At 42.2% G+C, this 20,476-nt stretch overlaps 1 protein-coding gene across 2 annotated transcripts in view; it reads right to left on the bottom strand.

Annotated features, from left to right (window-relative positions):
* Window positions 1-16,068, bottom strand: part of LOC306938461 (uncharacterized protein) — a 30,502-nt gene extending 14,434 nt beyond the window's left edge. The window contains exons 1-5 of one of the 2 annotated variants that reach the window (XM_079522652.1): window positions 15,990-16,068; window positions 10,645-10,773; window positions 10,472-10,523; window positions 9,812-9,910; window positions 9,575-9,670 (exon numbers count right to left, since the gene is read on the bottom strand). In XM_079522652.1, coding sequence (XP_079378778.1) covers window positions 9,575-9,670; window positions 9,812-9,910; window positions 10,472-10,523; window positions 10,645-10,697 — 300 coding nt within the window. In that variant the 5' untranslated portion in view covers window positions 10,698-10,773; window positions 15,990-16,068. Of the gene's footprint in view, window positions 1-9,574; window positions 9,671-9,811; window positions 9,911-10,471; window positions 10,524-10,644; window positions 10,774-14,893; window positions 15,059-15,989 lie in introns of those variants that run through there. The other variant, XM_079522651.1, reaches the window with a different exon arrangement.
* Between the last annotated feature and the right edge of the window lie 4,408 nt (window positions 16,069-20,476).

Raw genomic sequence — 20,476 nt, 5'->3', positions numbered from 1 at the left:
TCACGGAAATCACACGATGTGTTAATGATTTGCAGCATTTTGTTTGAAACTAAGCACTCCTGCGAACTTTGGAAGCCAATCTTAGCCAATCAGGATGGAGTCTGAGAAATCTGAAAGACCCGTTTGGTTGAATGGCTCTAGAGAGACTGTGTACCAATTTGCGTGATGTTTGGACAAAATATGTAGGTGTACTGTCCAAAAACTTGTTTTGCACAAAGCGGCCTCCTGGTGGCGCTATAACAGGCCGTTCTGGAAATTTTGGGGCAGAGTGCAAAACATACTCTCTCCCCATGCCTTCGGCCTGGTGGAGACAACAACTGGTAATTTCCTGGTAGGCTACTACCCATGTGTTTCATGGGTAGTACCCATGTAAACAGTGATAAACTAGAAAGGTCGCAATTTTTCAAAATTGCAAAGTGTGGTTGCCGCAGTCGCTTACATATGCCCCTCCCACTAATATTGCCAGCCAATTACAATGTCACCTCAACCTTGTGATCATGCGTAAGTAATTCGGAGGGGATTTATCCCCCAAAAATCATGTTTTTGCACCATATGGTTACATTTTTGGCATTTGCGGCACCCCCTATGGATGAAAATAGAATTGCTTTTGGCTTTTGGTTGATTGAACCACCCGCGACAAGTGATTCAAATTTATGATGGATCGGACATTCCGTTCGTGATTTTTGGCGTTTTTTGGAAAGTAGGCCCCTCCTGCTAACTTCGGAAGACGATTACGGCCGAACGATACGCACTATCAAAATTCCGCCGTTCGAGTTTATTGGAAAGGTCCGGAGATCATGTGTACAGATTTGTGAGATTTGGACAAAATCTGTAGGAGGAAAAGCAAAAAGTGTGTTTTGGATAAAATTCAAAATGGCGGAAAATCTATCATGACGCGGCCGTCATGATATGATAGATCTCCCCATATAGGCGTGGCCGTGGCATTTTCCCATTCATGTCAATGGGGAGATTTAATGCACGAATAAATTAATATCAATTAAACTATACAACATTTCTCTTAGCAAAGTACAAGCACACCATTCTGATTTTTTCCGGTCGATTTGACATATGGCTCAAGTGCGTACAGTCAAAACTGTAGTGATCGGCCACGGCCGATTATCGGCTTCGATATTCATGATTTTAATTAATATCAGTATCGGTGCTAAAAACAAATAATCGGAAAAAAAACGGCCGATTAAATTTCTCATAAATGCGCAAACATGGTGAAACAACCACTTTCATTGAAAATCCGGTAGAGTACGGTTGTAAGGAGATGTATAGCTGCGTGTCTGACTCTCCCAGTGCTCCGCCTCCACCAAGGGGCCAGTGAGGCTATTCAACGTTGAAGGTCTGGGCCCTAGTGGTAGGAGGAGGGACTACAGGCGGACCCGTGGATTCATGACCGGGAAACCCTGTGCAGCTGGGCTTTAACATTGAGCGCTCGGTTGCATACGTCACCCCGGACCTCAAAGTTGAGGTCCGGAGGAGGGACTTCCGGCAGTCTTCCGGGTGCTTCAAAACGCCACTGAGCAACTTCCACTGACATGAATAGCTGGGGGGGCGGAGCTTCGCGCCAGTTCAGTCTCTATCCTTTTATATACTCTATGGCCTCCACCCCCTGGAGTAGACAGACACTCTGACGCTCTACAGACAGTCAGACACACACTCTGCACTGACGTCTCCTCTCTCACACACACACACACACACACGGAGTCAGAGAGAGGGGAAAGGATTATAGGCTACTAACCTTGTAACCAACTAACCATAAAAAGCTTTGCTGTTTTCATCTTCAATTAACCAAAATAACTACGTTAGCCAAGCTAGCTGCTGGCTGCTAACGCTGCAAACAGCTGTAACACGTTGTCTATTGATTGCCTGTCGTGTGTGTGTGTGTGTGTGTGTGTGTGTGTGCCAGCCAACTGAAGGACAACTTTTTCCCCCCATCCTGACCAGCCTAATATGATTATTGCATTTTGGCTATATGCAATAACTAACTGCAAGCTAATGAAGAATGAACCAATCATTAGCATTGTCAGTCTTAATTTCTAATTCATATTAATTTAGTTGCCAATAATTTTACTGTTGGCCAGTGTTTTGAGACATAGTCTTTTATTGCTATAAAATGAATGGTAAAAACAAATTCTACATGCATTAAAAAAGATCACTATCTTGAAAGTGGAAAATTTCAGTGGTGGAGTAAAAACAACAAGGTCACATGGCTTTGGAGAGTTTGGGCAGCAGATCTACAAGCTTGTCATTGGCTAGCAAAATTACTGGGAGGGGCCTATATTAGCGAGTGAGGCAACCACACTTTGCAATTCCCCAGAATTGCTTCTTTCTAGTTAGTGTGGTTTCCCATATGTGGTTGCCTATGGGCAACCATACTATTGTTCCCCTTACCTTTTCTTTCTGTATAAACTTTATTTTGTCATGCTACTCCTCCCACAGTTTTTGCCGCACACACTCGAGCCATATGTCAAAACGACCGGCTTCATCGGGAATCGTGTGCTATCTCCTTGCTAAGACATCCGTTCTATAGTTTAATTGATATTAATTAATTAGTGAATTAATTTCCCCCATTCACTTGAATGGGAAAATGCCAAAACTCACATTCAACCATTTGTTTCTCTGAGACCTTAGGGGCTGTAGTTACAACATTTTGAGGGGAGGTTCATAATAATTACGAAAATTAATTAACTTATGATTACATCGGTCGGCCTCATGGTGGCGCTATAACAGCCCACTTTACGTTTTGCATTATAACTCTTGAACGGTAGGTCATAAAAACAAAATTATTATTGTCCCCTGGATTCCTTGGGTCATGACGCATCTCCCCATATAGGCCACGCCCATTTGCGTCTAGATAGATTTTCCGCCATTTTGAATTTTCTTCAAAACACACTTTTGGATCCTCCAGCTACAGATTTTGGCCAAATCTCACAAGAATTGGTACACATGATCTCCGGACCTATCCGATTAAAACAGCAAAGTCAGAACTTTGATAGTCCATATCGTTCGTCCGTAATCAGCTTCTAAAGTTAGTGGGAGGGGCCTATTTTACAAAAACCGGCACAAATCACGAACGGAATGTCCGATCCATCCAAAATTTTAATCACATGTCGAGGGTGGCTTAATAAACACAGAGCCAAATTCTATTTGAGGTTTCCCCCATTCAGATCTACAAGCTCTCAACATGTCATTTCATTTCATTTCATTTCAATCATTTCATTTCATGCTGCAATGTGCTGTGGGCTTGTAGATCACCAATTTTGATAAACTAGAACGGTGCCCGTAGGGCCTCTACAGCCCATTGGGCACTGACCTACTTGGAACGATGCAAGTTGGAAATGAATGCCCCACCCAGATATTATGTCTGTCTCCCTTTTATGCCCAAATATGGAGTTCTTTGTAAGGCATGCCCAAATAGGGAGTATATGCAGCCAGCTTGTGGAGTTCTGTCTTCTGTGTCAGGCATGCCCAAATATGGAGTGCTGTGAGGTCAGAACAGGCCAGCTCAAATATTCTCCAATGCATTTAAATGAATTCTTGTGTTGGAATTTATGTTACTGTAAAAAAAAGTTTTTTAACTTAAATTAATATCGGTTCATAATTTGATTGTCCACTAATCGGTGATCGGATATATCGGCCAAAACCCATATCGGTCGATCACTACAAAACTGTGGGACAAAGTTTTGTCTTACTCCAGTAAAATAATAACTAGAAAGAAGCAATTCTGGGAAATTGCAAAGTGTGGTTGCCTCACTCTCCCGGAAATTTTGCTAGCCAATTACAACGTCAAGTCACCCTTGTGATCATGTGTAAGTAATTCGGAGGGGTTTTTCCCCCCCAAAAAAATCATGTTTTACAACAAACGGGTAAGTGTTTTTGCAATTGTGGCGCCCCCCCTATGGATGAAAATGGAATTGCTTTTGGCTCTGCGTTTATTATGCCCCCCTCAGATTTGGGATGGATTGGACATTCCATGCGTGAATTGTGGCATTTTTTGTAAAATAGGCCCATCCCACTAACTTCGGAAGACGATTACGGCCGAACGATACAGAAGATCAAAATTCGGACTTGGCTGTTTTAATCGGATAGGTCCGGAGATCATGTGTACCGATTTTTGTGAGATTTGGACAAAATGTGTAGCTGGAGGATCCAAAAGTGTGTTTTAAACAAAATTCAAAATGGCGGCAAATCTATCTAGACGCAAATGGGCGTGGCCTATATGGGAAGATGCGTCATGACCCAAGGAATCCAGGGAAAACGTTATTTTGTTTTTATGACCTACGGGTCAAGAGTTATAAGGCAAAACGTAAAGTGGGCTGTTATAGCGCCACCATGAGGCTGACCGATGTAATCATAAGTTAATTAATTTTTGTAATTATTATGAACCTCCCCTCTAAATGTTGTAACTACAGCCCTTAAGGTCTCAGAGAAACAAATGGTTGAATGTGAGTTTTGGCATTTTCCCATTCAAGTGAATGGGGGAAATTAATTCACTAATTAATTAATATCAATTAAACTATAGAACGGATGTCTTAGCAAGGAGATAGCACACGATTCCCGATGAAGCCGGTCGTTTTGACATATGGCTCGAGTGTGTGCGGCAAAAACTGTGGGAGGAGTAGCACGACAAAATAAAGTTTATACAGAAAGAAAAGAAAAGGTAAGGGGAACAATAGTATGGTTGCCCATAGGCAACCACACTAACTAGAAAGAAGCAATTCTGGGAAATTGCAAAGTGTGGTTGCCTCACTCGCTAATATAGGCCCCTCCCAGTAATTTTGCTAGCCAATGACAACGTCAAGTCACCCTTGTGATCATGTGTAAGTAATTCAGAGTGTTTTTCCCCCCTGAAATCATGTTTTTGCAACAAACGGGTAAGGGTTTTTGCAATTGCGGTGCCCCCTAAGGATGAAAATGGAATCGCTTTTGGAACTTGGTTGATTGAACCACCCGTGACATGCGATTCAAATTTGGGATGAATTGGACATTGCGTTCGTGATTTGTGGAATGTTTGGTCAAATAGGCCCCTCCTACTAACTTCGGAAGCTGATTACGGCCGAACGATACGCACTAAATTCCGCTTGTGGCGTTTATCGGAAAGGTCCAGAGATCATGTGTACCGATTTTTGTGAGATTTGGACAAAATCTGTAGGAGGAGCAAAAAGTGTGTTTTGGAGAAAATTCAAAATGGCGGAAAATCTATCATGACGCATATAGGCCTATATGGGTAGATGCGTCATGACCCAAGGAATCCAGGGAAAAAATAGTTTTACGACCTACGGTTCAAGAGTTAAGCCTAAACCTAAAGTGGGCTGTTATAGCGCCACCATGAGTCCGACCGATAACATTATAAGTTGATTAATTTTTTTAATTATTATGAACCTACCCTCCAAGTTTTGTAACTAACTGAATGTGAGTTTTTGCACATTCCCATTCATGTCAATGGGTACTATATCATATCACTATATCATAACAATTTAATGCACAAATAAATTAATATCAATTAAACTATACAACATTTCTCTTAGCAAAATAAAAGAACACGATTCCCGATTTTTTCGGTCAATTTGACATATGGCTCAAGTGCGTACAGTCAAAACTGTGGGAGCAGTAGTGATACAAAGTTTGTCTTACTCCAGTAAATGAAATAACTAGAAAGCAGTTCCTGTAGAAACTGCGTGGGCTCGCTAAAAACGCAATGTATAAAGTTATAGCTGTGTCTGTGGGACCACCCACCAAGTCTGAACACTGGAAAAAAGTACAAAAAGTTAAAAAGTATAAAACTTTGTAAAAAATAATAATATAAGCATAAATAACTGCATAAAGCGGAACATGTTGAAGTTTGAACTACATTTCTAGCATAAAGTATGTGGAAGTAGTATGATGCCCAAAAAGTGGCAGAATAAAGTAAGTAAAGTTATAACTGTCTACTAATGATTTGTAATGTATGAATAATGCTTTACAATGTATTATTGATTAATTAAGAAAAGGTAAAAAGAAAAAATACAACATCAATGGATATGAAAGCATTAATGAGCAGAAATTGTATTAAATAGCATACTTTTACATGTAAATAAAAAGGGTCAAATAGCATATAGGCCTATCTTAAAAAGCATAAACACAATGATTATTGACAATGGTCTAAGATTTTTCATTTGTGTTTTTAAAAGTTTTTTTAAGTTTTTGTTTTAAGTTTATTTTTTTAAGTTTTTAAGTATTTAAGTTTTTCTTTAAATGTTTTTTTTTTTAGTTTTTCATTTTGAAGTTATTTAAGTTTTTTTAAAGTTTTTTTTAAAAGTTAAAGTTTTTTTTTTTAGTTTTTTTTAGTTTTTTTTTAAAGTTTTTTATAAAGTTTTTTTTTTAAAGTTTATATTAGAGTGTTCCTATTGGTGGTGTAAGTCCATAAACAAATGTTCAGGACTGTATCATGCTGCAAACAAGAGTTATAGCTGTGTAAAGGCCAGCCAATAGGAATACAGAGGGGCGGGGCTTAAGCAATTAAGCCATTGCAGCTTGTTCCTCTTGAGTCTTGATGGTCTACGTCCATGTAACAAAGTTTGAGGCTGTAGCATGTTGTGAACAAAAGTTAGAGCTGTGTAAAGGCCAGCCAATGGGAAGACAGAGGGGCCCGCCAAGTTTGAACTAAATTTCTAGCATAAAGTGTGTGAAAGTAGTAGGAGTCCGAAAAAAGTGGCGGAATAAATATAAACTGGCAATAACTAGTGTGTGCTCGCTGTTGCGAGCCCACAATAATAATAAAGTGTTACAATTACAATAGTCTGGTTGCCCTTTGGGCAACCACACTAACTAGAAAGAAGCAATTCTGGGAAATTGCAAAGTGTGGTTGCCTCACTCGCTAATATAGGCCCCTCCCAGTAATTTTGCTAGCCAATTACAATGTCAAGTCACCCTTGTGATCATGTGTAAGTAATTCGGAGGGTTTTTTCTCCCCCGAAATCATGTTTTTGCAACAAACAAGTGTTTTTTCAATTGTGGTGCCCCCTATGGATGAACATGGAATTGCTTTGGGCTCTGTGTTGATTAAGCCACCCTCGACATGTGATTCAATTTTGTGGTGGATTGGACATTCCGTTCGTGATTTGTGCCGTTTTTTGTAAAATAGGCCCCTCCCAATTACTTTGGAAGCTGATTACGGACGAACGATATGGACGATCACATTTCTGACTATGCTGTTTTAATCGGATAGGTCCAGAGATCATGGGTACCGATTCTTGTGAGATTTGGACAAAATCTGTAGGTGGAGGATCCAAAAGTGTGTTTTGAAGAAAATTCAAAACGGCGGAAAATCTTTCCTGACGCAAATGGGCGTGGCCTATATGGGGAGATGTGTCATGACCCAAGGAATCCAGCGAAAAAAATATTTTGATTTTACGACCTACGGTTCAAGAGTTACAATGCAAAACGTAAAGTGGGCTGTTATAGCGCCACCATGAGGCCGACCGATATAATTATAAGTTAATTAATTTTCGTAATTATTATGAACCTCCCCTCCAAGTGTTGTAACTACAGCCCTTAAGGTCTCAGAGAAACAAATGGTTGAATGTGAGTTTTGGCATTTTCCCATTCAAGTGAATGGGGAAACTTCATTCACTAATTAATTAATATCAATTAAACTATACAACGGATGTCTTAGCAAGGAGATAGCACACAATTCCCGATGAAGCCGGTCGTTTTGACATATGGCTCGAGTGTGTGCGGCAAAAACTGTGGGAAGCGGAGCTTCGCGCCAGTTCAGTCTCTATCCTTCTTTATACTCTATGGCCCTCATTTATCAACCGTGCGTACGCCAAAATATGGGTGTACGCCGAAATTACCGCAATTTTCGGCATTTACGATTAGCGCCAAAGCTTGAAAATGATCTTGTGCCAAGACAAAACTCACGTCTGGTCGGGAGCTGTCGTACGCTTTGTCCTCACCTTTTGTTTGTCGTAGAACAGCGGAGCAGCATTGTTTGACCAGCTGAGAGGCTGTCACAGGCATCGAAACATATGTATTCACTCCTAAAACTGTATAGGTATGTATATGGGCTAAATGTAAAAAAAAAAAAAGAAAAAAAAAAGGAAAGGAATACATCAACGATGTGTCTTTGTGTCATATGAAATTAGTAGGAGATTTCCAACTTTACAAGCAAGCAATTAAAATCGCGCATTTAAAAACAATGTTGCAAGTTAGATGCGTAAGCCATTTAAACAGTGTTTTGCATGATGAGCGCATACATGCGAGGATTTGGGCTGTCTGTGCTGAAATATTTCCATGACGGGACGTTGGAGAGTATAGTGCAGTGCTGCAGCGCGGAGAGTCCCAACATGGGTAGCCTACTGTAGCCTAATCTACAGCAGGCCGATGTCTTTCTGGAGTTACAGTATGTGCAATCTCCTCGTTTAATAAACCCGACGCGTCGCTCAAATGCCAAATGTGTCGTGCCAGCGCAAGTGGGAACGCATCGGAGATAGTATAGGCTAAGCCAGCCTGCAGCCCACCATACCACCACCACTGTCCAGTGCCACATAAGGCTACGGTTTTGGCTGCAATATTCATATAATTGACAGTTGACAGCGAGGCAATTTAAATAGACTGAACGCGCATGGTCAATTGGTCACGGTGTCACGGACGGACCACAGTGATAGAGAGACAGACAGGACAGGAGATGCACCTTGCAAAACAGCAGCGTGTTTGCGCGCCTATTTGTTATATAATTCATGGTTCACAGGTTCAGGTTTTCGTTCACTAATATATCTTGTTGTATATTAAATGAATAAAGACTTTAATAATTGAATATACAACTAACAACACAGTGACAGTTGCTTGCAAATTGCGATATGTGCGTGCGTGCGGGGGGTGAGGCGGGCAGCAAGGGATGCGAAGCGAGAGGAGAAACAGACAGGGTAGTCCTACAGCTTTATTTAATTCATGCAGGTTTATTTATTTAAGATACAAGTTGCGTGTGCGTGCGTGCGTCTGTGTGTGTGTATGGGAGTGGCAGCAAGGCAACTTAGGCAAGCGAGTGAAACTTTTTTTTCTTCCTGTAACCATGGTTTCCAGGTCGTATTGCAGTTGTTCATGTCGCAAAAACGAGGGCGAGGCTTGATTTCATAGGGCGTGCCAGATTGATTTCAGCCGTCACATTTATTACTGCTAGGAATGAAATTAGGAAGGATCAGCTGTCTGCGATCACTTTATAAATGCCGACCTGACGTGGGTGTACTACGAATCCTACACTCGAATTTGGGGCAGAATTTACACTCAATTGATAAATGAGGGCCTATGCCCCCAACCCACACCTTGGGACGATGGGGTCTATTCTGTTCTCGCTCTGCTCAAACCACAACAGCAGTACAGCTACCATGCAGTACAGCTACAAACACATGTACCTCTCCCATTTGGAAAACATTTGAAAGAGTAACATTTATAACGTTTTATAACAAGCCATTACAAAAAAAATCAAATAAAAAAGAATTTATTAACGATTTTTCGACTCATACGTTTTTGAGTCGCGGTGAGCATGAGTCGAAAATCGACTTTTTCCCACATCCCTAGTTCTTACCTCTTTGAACGGGCCAAGAAAATCGTCATCGGAAGCATCGCTCTCGGACTTCCAGCCACTTGCGAGAGAACTTCCCTTCAAAGAGAGCCATTTGGGCTGTGGGTAGAAAGAAGTTAAGTTAATTTGGAGGATTTCTCAATCACATTCCAACATCACATCAACAATGTGTCAAAACAGGAATATCCCTCTTTAATTCCCCAAAAAACCTTGACATTTTGTGTCAACGTGTGGACTGACCGTTTTCTTTTCTTTTTGTAGCCTAATCCATCGCTTCGCAGGTTTGGTTTTTTTTAAAATGCACAACACTGAGTTTTTTCCTTTTTCAAATGTGGATACCTGCGTGAGGGAAGAATGACATTCAATAGTAATATCTAATGAGACATAAAACAATAATAAATAAACAATTAGCCCTTCGCTAAGTCCCTCCCCAACCCGTTCTTGTCCAATAGGCACGTTAGCAGCGATTATTGCCATCACCTGGGTGGGTCAGTCGTGTAACTTTCGAAGTTAAGCTGTGTGCATGCAAAATAACACTGACAGCTATAAGGTTGCGAAAGATTGACCTGCATAGCAACAGTTGCTAAACTATTTGGATTGGTATTGGACGATCGTTTTTTGGGGTGGGATTTAGCGAAGGGCTAATTGAGTGCTGAGAATCAGCTTAACCCATTAAAAACTGATGCCGATTCTACAAATTCCTTCTAAATCATAGTTCTCAAACTTTTTCGATGATTAAAGATTTCACTTACAAGATTTTTCAAAAATACCAGATGTACAAGCTTGCAGCGCTGCACAAAGTGACGCACTGTGAGCATGTATATCTGCTTTTTTGGAATAAAGCTCATCTGTGTCAACTAAAATGACAGATGATTTCGTGGTTACAATGGGCGAACTTACCTTTTCATCAATGGTGTTTAAAAGGTTTATTGTAAGTCCTAAACCTTTACATCTGTTGGTGAAAGCATGTGACACTAAATGAACAGCTATTATTTATGCACAGGAAAAGTTCATTACCAATAGGAACCACAATGGTGGAAACAGAAAAAGACTAGTATTTGTGGGAAACCCACCTGAAGTTTAACTTTCCTGGGGTAAAAGTGACCTCGACCTTGGCCTTCACCATATCCACTGGAAAAATAAAGTCAACGTAGACAGTGTCCTTCGATTGGATCCAGGTGGCTTCTTTTTTGAATGGTTCCCTACAACACAAAGGACACAGTGACATTAACACCTTAATAAACCATGCCACAATTTTACCTTTGTGAATTGTAAAAACAAACATGACAAAAAAGTGAATTCATACATTTATACAGACTGATAGTGACAATAGCCTCTTACGCCGGGGCTCCACTGACTTGCGTCTAGGGATGGGTATCGTTTGGATTTTTGCGAATCCGGTACCGGTTCTGCTTATCGATTCCGGTTCTTAACGGTTCCCTATTTTGGTTCCAAAATGGTATAAAATAACTTAAAGAGGTCAAATGTTTATTTAACAAAAAAGCTCAATGTCAATTTAAGACATGTATCCTTTATTGAGCCATTTGTGGATAATAGTGATTCTTTTAAATATAATATCTATTCTGTATTTACCCAGGGCAATAGTGTTGTAGGCTACTTCTCATATTACCAATAACAAATAAAAGCATGTCTGAGATCTGAGAGCAACACACACACACACACACGATTGACTGGGCAAATTAGCATCGCTAATGAAGGGGGGGGGGGGGGGGGGGTGGCAGCGCATCTCCAGCCGATAGGTGAGAACGGCTGCTAATGGGGGGGATCATTGAAAACAAAGGCGGCTTGCATGCTGTGGTTTGCTACTAACAGAAATGTGCATGCACACGGGCTGCCCAAAGTAGGCTATCTTGTTGTTTTTTCGCCACCTCTCTTCGAAGTTAGACTGGCAAGCTCTAAACTGACTGGGCATCTGGACACTACGCCGTGACACACACACACACTCCTGTCCCCTCTTAAAAATTTCCTCCCATAAACTTCACTTGAAAATTACGTTTAAGAAACTTTAATAATGATGTTGCTTCAGTGCCAGGCACAGCGCATGTCACTGTCTCTAGACTCCTCGACAACTAACTCAATGCAGAGAGATAGCTCCGCCTCTGCAAGCCACAAGCCCACAACGCGTCGCTGATGCAACGCGATGTAGGCTTGTAGATCAGCTCTGTTCCCTGCACGTCTTATTAAGGGAAGAAAATAAATAAATAGTGTGACTGCGTGTCTGTGGGATCCGATCGGTTCATACTTGGTCCCGAGGTTCGGGACCCACCCCGACTTGCGTCACGTTTGGAAACGTCAAAAAATGAACCGAGCGCAACACGCAGGGTATCGTCCGCAGTGGAGCACCATTGATTAAAAAGGGAACATTCCCTGCGTTGACGGACACCCAATGGCTGCAGTGGAGTCCCAGCGTTAGTCTTTAGAAACATTTCACTTTAACCAAAATGTTACCGTCTTCGCCAAAACCAACTCAACAAAGTACAAGGTCAAAGCCATTCATAAACTCAGGTTTATGGAATTACACTGCAAGCTGTAAGATCCACAAGCTCATGGAGCATCGATTTTAACAATTAATCGGAAAATCGATGAATCGCTGTTAAGAAATTCTTCAATTAAACTCAATGGTTCTATCATTGATTGGTTGTAATACTGTCTGCGTGCGCGGCCAAGAAATGCACTTGTGGGCTGGTTTAAAAAGTCCCCCCCACCTTGGTAGCCACAGAAACGTCTCTGCTTTTGCATGTGATTTGCACTTCATTTAATTGCATTCTTCCTCATAAAAGATGCCATTGTGTAATTGTCCCTTAAGGAATATAATATGCCTTTTGTATTCTTTCTGTATATCAGCAAAATGTATGTGTATTGAGGAATATTAAGATTCTCCTATTTTCTTAAGTTTTTAACCCGTTCTGGACGGAGACCCTTTTTGGCGTTTTAAGCATTATGTTATACTTTAGCTATTGAAAAATAGCAGATCTACAAGCTTGTAGATCTGCTATTTTTGAAAAATCGTGAAAATGTGGCAGGAATCTTTGCATATATATTCTTTCAAAGCAAACATTTTTAACTCAAATGTTCGCTTCTGGGGGGAGTTCCTAGCCTGGCTCCAGCCCTGAATCGATAGCCATGCCCATTAAGAAAATATGTTCTGGGGATTCAGGTCTGGAGTCTCTCTGCCTACGGCTGCGTCGGTGTCGTTCGGAAATCCGGTCGTAGCAGCTGATTCACCTGATTGGCCATCAGCCCCCCCCCCCCCCCCCCCCCCCCCCCCATACACCTGTACAGGACAGGTGGGCTGGTCTAAAGGCTCATTCATAGTCTGGATCTTCGGTGGTGAGGTGACCACCGGAGCTGAAATAACGTTGAGCGGTGGTGAGTAAAAACGGAGAGAAGGGCTGGGGCGGTGGTACTGGTTTGCTCTTCACCACGGCTCGTGATGTCATGTTGTAGTTCGGTGGTCACCTCACCACCAAAAATCCAGACTATGAATGACCCTTAAGTTAGACAATGCCATGGCATCAAAAACCATAGGTATCAGGTAGCTTAGCCCGTCTCCGGACCCCCCGGGTTGAGCTCCTTTGGACCTACCACGTAGGGTCCGGTCTCACCGGCGTCAAGCGACATGGGATGCCATCTGATTTCCCCTGACTTAGCCCTGTGCTGCGGTGTGGGTGTCACGCTGACATATTCCAAACGAAGCATATGAACGCTATAGGAGACAACGAACCATCTGACCCCCCCCGCGAACGGCTCAGAAGCCGTTAAGTATTTTTAATGTTTGTACGACCGTTTTGCCAGCTCTGAAATTCTCTCTTCGGTCCCTCCTTGTTGACATCTCGGTTGGCTAGCTGCGCCTACGAGGCGCGTAGGGAGGCGCTGCTAGCCAACCGAGATGCCGAGAGGCGGTACAATGGGATGTCAACAAGAGAGAATTTCAGAGCTGCCAAAACGGTCGTACAAACATTAAAAATACTTAACGGCTTCTGAGCCGTTCGCGGGGGGGGTCAGATGGTTCGTTGTCTCCTATAGCGTTCATATGCTTCGTTTGGAATATGTCAGCGTGACACCCACACCGCAGCACAGGGCTAAGTCAGGGGAAATCAGATGGCATCCCATGTCGCTTGAATCCGGTGAGAAGGAACCCTACATAGTCATCAAAATGTCAGAAACTTTAACGTAGGGTTCCGAAAGGAGCTACAGGTAGCTATACAACAGCATCCAATTACACAGACTGCTCTGATGACAAGATGGCACCAAAAATTCTATAAAGCAAAAGATCTTTGCATTTTCAACTGCAAACCACTTCAATGTGAACAGTAAACAGACCTCACACTTCACATTTCTCACACCTATGTCATGGTCAAATAGCTAACATTACCTGCAGAGGAGCATGTTTCACTTTCAATACTGTACAACATGATTCAAGGACACCTCAGTCTTTTACTGAATGTTGGCCCTCTGCATTGGATCTCTTAATAAGTAAAAAATATTAGTCTATCACTTAATATAAATGCACAGTGAATATTAATTAATATACTATTTCAATATAACATAATATCTATCATCACCAGTGAATATGCAGACTACTGTGCACATACTAGGCTATCCATTCTTACAATCATTGCTATTTATTCAACAAGGAACATGTATAAATGGCAATATTGATGATTATATATACATACAGATTATATGCTCCAGATGATTCAGCGATCTAAATTGTACTCTGTAGCCTTACTAGCTAGAGCAGACAAATTATCTTAGAAGATATAGCACGCATGAAGCAATCAGGGCCACACACACGCCACCACACACACACCACTACATAGTCATATACACCCCCCCCCCCCCCCCCCCTTGCAGATGTAACGTTATATAGCAGTTAAAATGTAAAACCTATGGGCGGCTTCCCACACTCCTAACGTTAGTTGTGGACACCGAAGTGTCTAACCTGAAAAGGGATGAAGAAAGAAGCCCAATGAATGAATGAATATGAGCCATGCGGTTGCACCTGATCATCCATACCAAAGTCACGTTAGCAGCAATATTGATCAACTTAACGTTATACTCACATCTGTCTGGCTAACGTCAAGACGTGAACTACAATAATACATACACGCGTTCAATGGCAATTAATTACCAGAACAGAAAGGGCCAGGCGGTTCTTCCGTGTCTTTGGTGCTTTGTTAAAAGCTAACCGTTAGCTTACATTGGACTAGCTAGCTAGGGGCAACAGGGCCATTACATCCCGCGAGTTCCGCCTTTGGTCAAATAACATTACGCCAAAACAAACAAAAACATGCTTACATCATGAGGTCTCGGGTTGTGCGTAAATCTTATTTTTTCCCCCTACAGACACAACAACAAGGCTTCTTTCTTTCGGACTTTGTTCAATTTCAGTTCCACGTTATTCGGCGCTGTGTGTGTGAGCTGGAGTGATCAGTGTTTTTTTGGAGAAGGGAACTATTTTTTTGGCAAATCTAAGACTTCCGGTGGACGATCTCTTCAAAATAAGAGTACCCTCTAGAGTATTGAAAAAAAGATGAATTTGCACATTAAAACGATAAATTAAGCATTTAAACGATGTTATAGGACACACATTATGTTTCTGTGTAAAAATAAGTAATAAGTAATGTTTCTGTGTAAAGATAAGTAATTAAAAAGTTATCTAAATGGATAAATGCTATTCACTGGAGAGCATGGACTTTATAAAGTGGACGCTGGACAAAAATCCCTGCTATGTTTCGACTAGTGTGACATACGCACGCGTCCGGGGAGACCTCCTCTACAACACCACACTGTCCGCTAAGCAGCAGAGGTGTAAAACAAAAATTGGCACCAGGTCAGAGGTTAAAAAAAAATCCCATTTCCAGACTACAGTGGAATAAAGTGGACACTACAAAAATCCCTGCTATGTTTCGACTGGTGTGACATACGCACGCGTCCGGGGAGACCTCCTCTACAACACCACACCGTCCGCTAAGCAGCAGAGGTGTAAAAAATAAATTGGCACCAGGTCAGAGGTCAAAAAACTTCCCATTTCCAGACTACAGTGGAATAAAGTGGACACTGGACAAAAATCCCTGCTATGTTTCGACTAGTGTGACATACGCACGGATCCGGGGAGACCTCCTCTACAACACCACACCGTCCGCTAAGCAGCAGAGGTGTAAAACAAAAATTGGCACCAGGTCAGAGGTCAAAAAACTTCCCATTTCCAGACTACAGTGGAATAAAGTGGACACTGGACAAAAATCCCTGCTATGTTTCGACTAGTGTGACATACGCACGCGTCCGGGGAGACCTCCTCTACAACACCACACCGTCCGCTAAGCAAGGGTCGTTGGCGGTGCCCAGATTTGAACCCATGACCTTGTGTTGCAAAGGCAAGAGCTCTACCTACCGAGCTAACAAGCAAAATCATTCAGCTTAACTAATAACAGCAACAAAAAGGGAACACAACTGTTCAGTTTGGGTGTTTGGGAGACAATGAGCTCCTGGCCACAGGTCCACTTATATAGCCTGCAACTAATCAAGAACAGCTGACTAAGGGTGTGGTAGCCAGATCTCTCAGGTGATTGACAGGTGAGGCACGTTAGACCAGCAGAGGTCAGCAAAGCCACAGGCACTACAACAGAACAAAGTAAAGACAAAATTTCACAAAACAGCAATTTTCATTGGCTCATAAAACCTTCATTTTTTCACTTAAAAAAAACCCTCTACCATATCTCCAAATTTCACGAAAACCGACTGCACGGTTCAGCCAGAACTGCTATTTGTGGCGGAAGAAAATAAATAGCAATTCCAAAAAAGGACCAAGTGCTTTCAGAACTGCTTGGTCCTTTAATAAAGATAAAAAGAATAATCAAGCATACACTGACACCACACTAGACAGGAACGCCCAAAAACGTCACATCCGGTTTTAGCCTGGGGTAAGAATTTTCTATGGCTGCCAATGCAACTTGGTCCAATCCATAATCACATACGGACAAATATCTATGCCGATGCTATCTAACTTGCGGAGGTAGCGTGCCTTGTCCACGGGCAACAGATCTTTCAATGTATGGCATTGCAAATACGTTTGATAATCGCTACTCTGCTCAATATTGTTTTGAAAATGCCGCAAATTGCATTGCAGTGAACGAGCGCAAATCACAACTTCCCCCGGTTGTGGGCGGAGTCACAGTTTGAGGCGCTGTTTACGCGCCGTGGTGTCAGTGTATTAAAGTACACACAAAAAAAAATTATCAAAAAATCAAAAACAAGTACAAATGGGTTGTTCCAATCAGATGGAGCTTTAAACTGAAAAGCACGTCTCCCTCTAATGCAGTTTCAAGTTATTTTTCACAAGATCAGTCTGTCAGGCTTTTTGCGTTCTCTTGTGGATCTCAAGTAGCCTGGTTAATAAACCAGACCGAATCAGCCGTTGGCAAAAAAAATTGCCTACCAGCGGATTACGGTCTGGCGAGGCTCAGTAGCACGCCTCTTTCCTACAACCGAGAACAGGTCGGGCCAATCGGGACACGGTATGCAATATGGGCGGGCTTTGGTACAGTGACGTTCAATGCTTGAGACCTTTGACTGACAGTAGCTCTGACCAATTGCGTCAAAGAGAAAATGTTTGAACCCGCCCCCCGGGAAATGAAATCCAAGTGGAGCCAGCCCAGACTAATATACCGCGACAGTGTTGTGTGATATTAGTCTGGCTTATTAGCCAGGCTAGATCTCAAGCACAGGAGTAGATGGTGTGGGTTGTATATGTGTTTGAGTCCATCTCTCCACCCATCACAGATACACAGACTCACTCAGTGCTTCACTGAGCTCCTCAACAGTCTCTGGTGTTTTAAGAAGACTGCAGCGATTGCGTCTGAAGATCTGTCCTTCCTCTGTCCTCACAGTGAACGATCGTGGAGCTACTTCTTGAAGAACAGTGGCTTTTGTTTTCCATCCACCAGGCTCTTCAATCCTAACAATGTCATAGCTTGACAGTGGTGGAAGCTGTTTTGCTGTTCTGTCATAGAATGACTACTGCTTTTTCTTTTGTTGTAGTATCTTCTGCTCCAGTTTCAGTTCCAGATGTTCATTTGGCTTTGAGATGCATGGCAGTGTAGTACGCAGCTTTCTGTTGTTCAGCAGCTCAGCAGGTGGCAGTCCGCATTCAAGTGGTGTTGCTCTGTAGGTGAGTAAAGCTAGGTAAGGGTCTGAGTCACTGTCAGCAGCTTTCTTCAGCAGTTGCTTTAAAATGTGGACTCCCTTTTCAGCTTTCCGATTTGACTGTGCATACAGAGGACTAGATGTCACATGCTTGAAGTCATACTGCTCTGCAAATCTCTGCCACTCCTTGCTATTGAAACAAGGTCCGTTGTCACTCTGGGCCACTTTAGGTATCCCTTGTCTGGAAAAGATGGATTTTACATGTGTTATGAGTATGACACAGCTTGATGATGTGTTTGAGAGTAATGCCATTTCAGGGAAGTTGGAGTAGTAGTCAATGACCACAATATAATCTTTGCCCTTCAGATGAAACAAGTCCATTCCTACTTTCTGCCATGGTTTTGTTGGCACATCAGCTAGCACCATAGGCTCTTTGGTTGGCTTGTTTCTATGTTTCTGGCATGTTTCACATCTGCTGATCATTCTCTCGATGTCTTTGTTAATTCCAGTGATGCATCTTTCTTACAGGGCTCTGTGGATTAATTTACCTAATTCCTTTGTTGATGTTGCTGTTGAAATGAATAGGAGATCCAAGCAGGCACATATCCTTCTTTCCATTTATTGGTCAGCTTTACATCAGGTTACAGATATCATTGTTCCATACAGTTACAGCATATTGAAGCCTTCGTCCCAGGCAGAGCGCCTAGGCTCCCCCTTGTCTCTCTCTGCTGTCTCTCACTCCCAGTTCTAACTGATTCTCCGTCCCATCTTATACATCTCTAACATGTGGGCGTCACAGCCCAGAAAGCTGGAGAATGAGAGGAGTTTGTCATAAATGTGGGACATATGGTCATTTTTCTGGACAGTGTGACCAGAAACCACAGGAAACTTTGAGGGAAGTCAAGTTGACTGGATCTCATGAACAATGAGTTGGACAGCTAAAGGAGAAGTGTCATGGCTCCTCCATGCTCTTCTTTTGACAGTTGACTTGACACGCCCCTCTCTGTGCTATTGAAAGCATGGCTTTTGATCTGTCACCTAGCTGTCACCTGACACTCTGACCTTTTCTAGATGTTGCTCTATCTAGGGAAATGTATTGTCACCCCATTTGTGCATTTGGCATGAAGGACAGACATTTTGCCTTTGACACTTTGAGGTTTAGTTTAGGGAAAGAAAGACTTTCTATTGAAAAGGGATACTTCAGTTTAGGAATGAAAAGAGCTTGATTGATTGATTGATTTGTTTTGTTTTTAGGGTTTTGATTTTATTCATTTTGTTTTGAGTTTTGTGTCGACCTGACTGTGTTTTACCTTCTCATTATCCAGGGGGGAAGAGGGTAATTACCTAATTACGAAGGGAGACAGTTTGGGGAATTTGAACATTTTGGGGATTTTTGAGAGAAAAAAGTGAAATGTTTTTGGAAAAATAATTTGTCATTTATGAAATATGAATTATGTCTGGGGAATGTTATATTCCCCAGAAGGGGGGGATGATGTATATTTTGATAGCTTATGCCTCTCAACATATGTCATAATTGTACACATAACACTTCGGCCTATAGGAAATTACATGCAGGGAAGCCTGAGTGAAGAGGCCAGCTAGAATACCAAGTCACTAAATAAGCCTAGGGACACTTTAAGATAGTCAGTTTGCACCAGCTGTGAGTTCATGCCATATATAGTGGCCAGTGACTTTTATCACTCAAGAATGCTTTCGAAATAGACCACCTGTGGTAACTTGTTGACTGAGGCAACAGAGCCTTAAGGGTCAACACACACGCACACACGCACGTACGCACACGCACACGCACACGCACACACACACACACAAGCTGTATTATGTTACTTCTGGAGATACTGATGAAATGGTTCTCTGTTTAGCATTCCAAAAACACATCCCTTGTCCTATCAGAAGCGTGGTACACAAAACCGCACATAGTTTGTGGCCTTGGTTTGGGAGAGAACCTCTGTGTCTGTCACATATTTGCAGGATACCATGGGTCGGCATGGGCCGGCATGGGCCGACCCATGGGCCGACCGGCCGACCCGTGGACCGACCGGGTGCGTGCGTGCGTGCGTGCGTGCGTGCGTGCGTGCGTGCGTTGATTACTTGATTGATCGATTGATTGAATAGTTTATTAGACAGAAATGTAATACAGCAACAGAGTACAGTAGAACACCTGGTCTAAATGTAATACAGCAACAGAGTACAGTAGAACACCTGGTCTAAATGTAATACAGCAACAGAGTATAGTAGAACACCTGGTCTTTCGGGTCCTATGCAATTCATAAATGTGACATGAAAAATAAAAATCACACCCGTGTGAAGCGAGGGGCGCTCTTCTCATCTTACAACATCAATTACAACATAATGCTTGTTTGTTTTAGTCCTCAAAACAAACATTACATTTCTCTTTATTGTCTATGGTGTTTTCTTAAACAAGCACCCTTCAACAACATAATTCAATATCATTAAAAAAATCACACCCGTGTGAACTGAGTGGTGTAAGGTCTTATATAGCCTGTCTGACGTAATGAAATCATGTCTGACGTAATGAAATCACACCCGGGTGAACATAGCAACCATGCTCATTTTTTCTGCCAGTTGTAGGAGTGGTTTACACCACTCAACACTAACAAAGCCAGTTGTTGGAGTGGTTTGCACCACTCAAAAAAAAAAGAGTGGAAGAAAGAAAGGAGAGGGTTGTAAAGAGGGGGTGATCACCTGTCTGAGGGA

Source organism: Electrona antarctica, assembly GCF_951216825.1.
Source record: "Electrona antarctica genome assembly, chromosome: 2".
In the NCBI taxonomy this organism is placed as follows: Eukaryota; Metazoa; Chordata; class Actinopteri; order Myctophiformes; family Myctophidae; genus Electrona; species Electrona antarctica.
The sequence above is the reverse complement of the archived record's forward strand: the minus strand, read 5'-3'. Positions and strand labels throughout refer to the sequence as shown.